This window comes from Montipora foliosa, chromosome 6 (assembly GCF_036669935.1).
Source record: "Montipora foliosa isolate CH-2021 chromosome 6, ASM3666993v2, whole genome shotgun sequence".
NCBI lineage: Eukaryota > Metazoa > Cnidaria > Anthozoa > Scleractinia > Acroporidae > Montipora > Montipora foliosa.
This window is the reverse complement of record NC_090874.1, coordinates 68,358,688-68,366,187: the sequence shown is the minus strand read 5'-3', so window position 1 is coordinate 68,366,187 and position 7,500 is coordinate 68,358,688. Positions and strand designations below refer to the sequence as shown.

Below are 7,500 nucleotides of genomic sequence, written 5' to 3'. Positions count from 1 at the left end.
AATAGGCTGATTTAGCAACAGAACGGGAACGTCAGTGGCGACGGCGCGCGCAGAAAAAACACCAATGAGAATTCAGAATAGAATAGACTCCACTCTTTTCTTCTCTATTCTAAATTCTCATTGGTAATTTTGCTGCGCGCGACATCGCCACTGACGTTGCCGTTCTGTTGCTAAATCAGCCTAATGTTGAAAGGGGGGGCAACGGATTCAACTTCATTCATGCAACATTCGCGATAACAAAAGAAATGTTAAATGGTTGCTGAAGCAAAGTTTAAAAGTTAAACCTCATTCAACATATTCAACATGTTTCCACACAATCTGTCGAACGGATGCTGAAGCAGACGGTGAAGCCGTTTGCCCCGTCGGGTCTTTGCACTGAGCCAATATATTAAGTCAGAAAACCAACGAAACAGTAGGAAAAGAATCATGGAGACATGGAACTGAAGTAAAAAAAAAATTCAGTGTTTGCCAACAAGGAGACTAATGGTCGCCCATAGAGCAAGTTTAAAATAATTAGTTAGGGCGAGCAAGTTGTTGGTCTTAGTAAAATCTTGGCCTTTTTTAAAGGTCAAACAGATCATGCAGCTTATTTCCGTTTGGGTTACCATAGCCAGACCCAACGAGTGGCAATGCTCTACCCTCTTCGACCTGATCGGTCAACGCACTTGCGAGTCTTCCTATTGCAGGTTGGGTTAGTCAAGGAACCAATATTCATGTCAGTATATTAATGCTATTTGCTGGCTGGGAGGTCCGTATAGCGAAAAAGTGTCATGTCTTGAAAATACTGCCCCGGGCCACAGGCCTAGGACGGGGAGTAGATTTTTGAAGACCGAGGTCACAGTTTTCCGCTACACGGACCGACCCTCAGCTGATAAATTGCTTATTCATTCCCCCCCCCCCCCCCCACTCCTCCCACTCTCTCTACCTCTCTGAAATCAATTTTGCAATGGTTGACTCGCGTCGCGCTTAAAACTGAATGTAGTAAAAGTAAAAAGTAAAGTCTCCGCTTACGAGCCAGAAGGCTCATCAGGCCGGCGCTTATCTCCGGTTTCTGTAGCATGAAGCGACTAGGAGTATTTGTACTCCCCCCTGGATGGGATGCTAGTCCATCGCAGGGTTACCCCCAGCATTACGCCGGTACCCATTTATACACCTGGTTGGAGAGAGGCACCGTGAGAGTAAAGTGTCTTGCCCAAGAACACAACACAATGTCCCCTGCCAGGCCCCGAACCCGGACCACTCGATCCGGAGTCGAGCGCACTAACCATGAGGCCACCGCGCCTCCCTGAATGTAGTAAGCGACTTATAAATTGAACGTTTCAAAGAGGAATCTTTTTATTTGGATTCCGTGTTTTCAAGCCGCTTGTAGTAACTTTTGTATGTAAACGGATTCGGTGTCAAAAATTGAAATTTACGGTCAAGGACAAAACCTCTCAGAGCGTTACAGTGCCCGTGGGCAGAGATAGGAAATCCGGACCACGCAAAGAACCAATCAGATTGCAGAATTCGAAAAACGCGCCCTCTTGGAAAAAAACTAATTGTGCTTATTTGCTCACCTGAACCAGCGACTGAGAATAGGGACTTGAACTGTGTGTACAACTGACTGGCTTTTTCTCGCACTTTGGAATTCTGTTTATAATTTCGTATCTTGAAAGAAAAAAACAAGGTCAAATATCAAAGTAAGCAACTGGTCACGGAGTGTGATTTCAATGAAATACATCATCAAGTGTTCTTAATTCCCTTTGATATTCACAGCATGCATTGTAAGAAACTAGAACATCGTATAATAGTGAATGACATTTCTGCATGCAATTTTCAATATACAGTTGCTGTCTTCGGTATCCTCAACACGAATGAATAGGCCATTTCCAAGTTCATGTCTGCCTACTCTTCAAAGCAAGTCTAAGTACGAAAATAAGTTTTCATTCATACATAAAGTAGAGCCAAAATATTCCAATTTTCAAATTATTGAATCAGTGAAATACGTATCGGTAATCACAAATACTCGCTAAGGCTTTGAAATAAAGTGGAGTAGGTATTAGAATATCTTTTGTATCTGTCTGGAATTAAAGAGTAATGTAGTAGTTGTAATGCCTGTATTCCATTAAAACAAATCAAAAAAGATAACTCCGCTTCGCTTTACCAAAATGTGGCGGCAGTTGTGGTCGACGAGTCTCACACAATGGAGATGCGGTCAGGGAAAAGGCATTTCTCTATTAGTCCTCTTACGATTCCCGTTGTTTTAAGTTTCTGTGCTAAATATTTCCCTGACGAACGAAACACATTTTCCGTGGAGATGGACTTGGGCGAATTACCGGTACAGAATATTCAGCTACGCTTTACAGCATCTGCAGTAGTTGTTAGGATTTTTTGGCGAAGGCATCCTTCCTTTACAATTTTTGGGAGTTTCTGCTTCCAGCAATTTGAAATACACATTGCCCAGGGTACGTGGCTTACTGTTTTTTCAATATTTACTTCGGGTGTGCGCTGATTGGCTAATTTTTGACAGCTCTCTCTCAGCGTGACATCAGAAGGCGGCATTCAAAATTCAGAGTGGAGTAGGTATTAGAATATCTTTTGTATCTGTCTGGAATTAAAGAGTAATGTAGTAGTTGTAATGCCTGTATTCCATTAAAACAAATCAAAAAAGATAACTCCGCTTCGCTTTACCAAAATGTGGCGGCAGTTGTGGTCGACGAGTCTCACACAATGGAGATGCGGTCAGGGAAAAGGCATTTCTCTATTAGTCCTCTTACGATTCCCGTTGTTTTAAGTTTCTGTGCTAAATATTTCCCTGACGAACGAAACACATTTTCCGTGGAGATGGACTTGGGCGAATTACCGGTACAGAATATTCAGCTACGCTTTACAGCATCTGCAGTAGTTGTTAGGATTTTTTGGCGAAGGCATCCTTCCTTTACAATTTTTGGGAGTTTCTGCTTCCAGCAATTTGAAATACACATTGCCCAGGGTACGTGGCTTACTGTTTTTTCAATATTTACTTCGGGTGTGCGCTGATTGGCTAATTTTTGACAGCTCTCTCTCAGCGTGACATCAGAAGGCGGCATTCAAAATTCAGAGGGATGCGTGCAGGCTCTCATTCTCTCCCACCGCAGAGAGAGAGCCTCCTAACCCTAAACCCTAACCACCAACCCCAGTCCCTCCGAAAGCCTGCTCTCATTCTAACCCAACCCCGGTGCCTCGGAGAGCCTGCTCGCAGGGTACTCTGTGCCAAACATCATCAATCTCTGCCTCGTCTTCACATTCATCACCGGCCTCAGTTCCTAATCAGTTCAATCCAAAATCCCCGCACTAACATAACACTAATAACATATCATGCATGCGTGTTTGTTTTCTACTTACCCTTTTTATGGTTTGAACTATTTCTGGATTTTTCTTGATGATATCTGGGTTTATTTCCATCTCTGAGATTTGGGTGATAATTTTTAAACATTTTGGAACATCCTACAGCGAGAATTAACAAAACAGTACAAATTAAAGAAGGCGGATGATAAATATAATGAGGTCGCTGCAAAACTGACCTAATAAAAAAATTGTTGCACTGAAATAACAATATGCAAATACCACTCCACACCACCCCAATGAGGAGTTCCAGGGTGTCAATCAGAGTAAAATGACAAAATAGGTAAATAGGAAAAAAGGGATTTTTTCAAAACAAAAAATAGAAAGAAAGTGTGACATCCTTTGAGGCACCTAACAAAAACAGGAGCCCAAAGAAACCCTGGAAGCTTCTATGAACAACTGTTTCTCAAAGGCTGGACATGGCTTGAAACAGAAACACCTTGGTTTATATTTATTTCCGGCAATTTCCTTGCAAATGATGCCAAGGTGAGAACTGACCGGTTTGAGACAATCATTAATTATTAATCAGAACAACATGACCTTGAAGCGTGCAACTTACAACTCTTTTCCTTGGAACAAAGCTGGGGATTTTAGGACACCATTTTTTTGCCCAAATATGGACAAAAATATGAACGAAGCTGCACGCGCGAGAAAACGCACGAACTACGTTACATCCAAATAAGGAACGTTTTAAGCTCAAAAAACCCCAGCTCTGAACCACAGAAAAACGCTTCAAGGTCATGAGCCTCTGTATTAATTCAGGACAGTTCATAAAGGTTAATTGACCACCATAAGAAAGATTTGAGCCTGTACATTGGCATCAGAATGTTTCACGACCATTGAATGCTGCATTTTGAACCAACCATGGTCAAAAAGGACTTTTTTTTTCTTGAAGTATAAGAGAAAATAAAAAGGAATTCAAAACTGGACCTCCACACTCTGCATAAAAAACACAACCAATGATACTGTGCATTTGTTATTTAGTACATTTAGATCTTCTCCTCAAATTGAATCTTTGACTAATGTACCAAGTTACCAGCAAGAAGAACGATATTTAGGTAAATTGAAAACAAATTAAAAATTTTACTCACAGGGGCTTCCACAGTGAGAGACATAACTAGTTCATAATTCATCTTGTCCAGTATATCTTCCAATGAGGGTGGTGTAGCTATATATAACAGAGGAAATGATAGCACACTTTAAAATGGCTTAACTTCTAAATCCTGTGCCCCTTCAATTTTCTTTTACTTCCACAGCAGGAACAAGATAAAATCTCTCACTCTTTACTCACAAACCAAGCAGAACAATCTTCATGAAATTTCAAGGACAAAAAGTCTGTAGATACTCTGGTAGATACTGGTAATCCAAGCTTCACAAGTTTTAGCACAATCCACTTGGTATAAGTCAGATTAGATAGATAAGATAAGATAAGATAAATTAAATAGTTTTTCCATAAAAATTGCTTTTAGAAAACTTATTACAACGATAAAATTCAATAAAATAATACAATTAAAGAATCTATTAAAATCTAAATCAATTAAAATGTATTATATTGCTTAAATTAAAATACTCTTAGAACTATTCTGGCATAATCTTATTAAAAGAGGAATTCCTTTAAATCCCTCTTAGAAACATGCAAGATAGCACTATTGATAAGAGGGTGTGGAAGAGAGTTCCACAAATTTGTTGTGGTATAAAAAAGTGCGCTGCTTCAACCAATCCAGAGATGCGTGGGAAATGCCTAACGCCTGTTGAATGCTTTCAACAAGTCCAGAAGTACCACTAGTGTCACGTTCTTGACAACCATAGTCTCCAGCGCTTTGCCTGTGATCAAGACATTAAGGGTCTTAAATAAATGATGCATTTTGTTACAACTTTGGCGGCAGCAGAAGTAACAAGACTGGTCAGTTATTATTTGCTATCTCATGATCTCCATCTTTCAGTAGTGGAATGACTTCAGATATTTTCCATGCTGCAGGAAAAACTGATGACAATAAGGATCGATTCACAATGTCCGTCAGTACAGGCAGAACGCATGAAAGCACATCCTTAATCACAGACATGGTTACTTTGTCATAGCCTAGGGCTTTGTCGGATGAGAATGACATGACAGCTCTGCGAATCTCATGAGATGAAACAACGCAAAATTGAAACTTGTCTGCCTCTGGAACATACATGTAATGTCCACTAGTAATGCAGATTCTCTCCCATTACTCTGAGTGAATTGGGTTTCTTATTCACTGTTCATGTTTCACAGGTCAAATAAGTGTTCATTGCAATCAATATCATAGGAGTGCGAAGAAGAAGGTGGGTGGAGTGGGCAAACCCAAAGGGATACTAGCCTCACTGTAGCTGTTGTATGCAAAGACATACATGTATATATATCACTAATTCTCAAATTTTAAAACATTCGTGCCAAGCAGGCTGCACTTGAATGATTCCACACAGTGGTACAGCTTTGTTACTCAATTCCTGATTCTTATCCTTATCATTAATAATTATATAAATTTATTTTATAAACACCAATGAAATAAGTGAGTTTTCACGCGAAAACATGATATCTTTGCACGTGAAGATAATAACATGTTACATGTATTTTCACATGTGAAAAGATCACTGTTGTTATAGTTACATATAAAATCGCACCTTTCGATGCCTTGCATTAAATTAATAAATAGAATATTACATGGCTGCTTGGAGATACCAAATTTCTCTTCTCGAGTTGAAAAATTTTAGACAAGCCTAAAAGAGGAGCTCCCATGTTATTCACTCTTGCAATAAGTTAACCTGGCTTGAGCCTGCGATCTAATCGAAAACCAGTACCTGGTCAGCGGTAAACTTAAAAAACCAGCTGACCTTGATGAGCTTTAAACTTGAGCCCACAATATGGTCATGTGATACTGGTCAGCAGATACCTTGATTTGACAGGTGTCAATTGATGATACACCGTAACATAGATGTTCCCGCCAAAAAACGCAGGTTGCACCACACACTTGCACATTGGCATACATGGAGAGGTGGACAGAGTCATACAGTGACCAAAAACAAATTTTCTCGCACAGATAGCTTACCATATTTTCTTACCAATGGTGCTCCGTGCATGCACCTTTGGCGTGCGGAGTTCCGCTATAATGATAAATTGGCTTGCTTTGCTTTGCTTTGTTTTGAATGAATGTAATCTTTTAAGTTGTCCACTTTTGGCTCAAGCAGAACTTTTGTTTTAAGTTGGTTTTTCTGAAAGTACCATGTGTGAGTTTTTACTCAAGTGTTACAGTGTAAACATGCAAAAATCAAACAAGTTATCCTTTGGCTAAAATGCATAAAAATGCTTCTAAAGGAAGTGCCCTTTCGTGGGAAGCTAGAGAAAACTGCGATTTACATGTACTGGTAAATACATGCATTACCGGTAAGTTTGCAATGCTGTTGTATTGTTGAGAAACTTACAACATACTTCTGTAGCTATTGACCATAAGATAATTTATTTTGAATATTGTAGTAACCATCAAAAATGTAATTCTTGGAGCTTTGTCCCTCAATAGATAGGGTGTCATGCCTCATCTTGGCTGGCTACATTTCGAGTGTTGAAAAATATCTCATAAGAGAGTGCACACATGTACATATATTTTGTTCACTTCAGCATCTGTATACAACAACCACACATTGTACATGTATCTTGGTATTTTAACAGTGTCTAGAGGTCTTACTGTTTAGAGAATGTCTAAAGAAAATTCCAAGGTCTTGGTCACTCACATTTTCTCCTTTCCCTTTCCTTCCTTTCTTTCTCTTTCTGTTTTTCCTTTGCTGCTCTTTCCCGCGCCTTCTCTCGTTCTCTTTCCTGCTTTGCTCTTAACTTTTCACTTTCAGCTTTTTCACGCTCTTGTTTTTCTCGTTCTTTCTCTTTCTCTTTCTCTTGTATTTTAGCTTTCTCAGCTTTCCTCTGTTCAAGTTTCTCTTTCTTCTTTTTCTCTTTTAACATAGCTCTGAAACAAGAAAACAAATAATACATGTATATATTATGGAATGACTACTACAGAAAATGTTCATGATTTTTATTTCCTTTTTTGGCAACCCCCAACGTTTTTCACAGTCATTTGCTTACTTGAACAAGAAGTGCACCAAACACCTGGCAAAGCCATT

General features: G+C 39.5%; 1 protein-coding gene across 1 annotated transcript in view; it reads right to left on the bottom strand.

The window, feature by feature from the left end:
• The window catches only part of LOC138008263 (hepatoma-derived growth factor-related protein 2-like), a 26,204-nt gene that overhangs the window by 4,814 nt on the left and 13,890 nt on the right, over positions 1–7,500 (bottom strand). Inside the window, exons 10-13 of the mRNA XM_068855543.1 lie at positions 7,114–7,343; positions 4,455–4,531; positions 3,364–3,465; positions 1,557–1,647 (exon numbers count right to left, since the gene is read on the bottom strand). Coding sequence (XP_068711644.1) covers positions 1,557–1,647; positions 3,364–3,465; positions 4,455–4,531; positions 7,114–7,343 — 500 coding nt within the window. The remainder of the gene's footprint in view (positions 1–1,556; positions 1,648–3,363; positions 3,466–4,454; positions 4,532–7,113; positions 7,344–7,500) is intronic.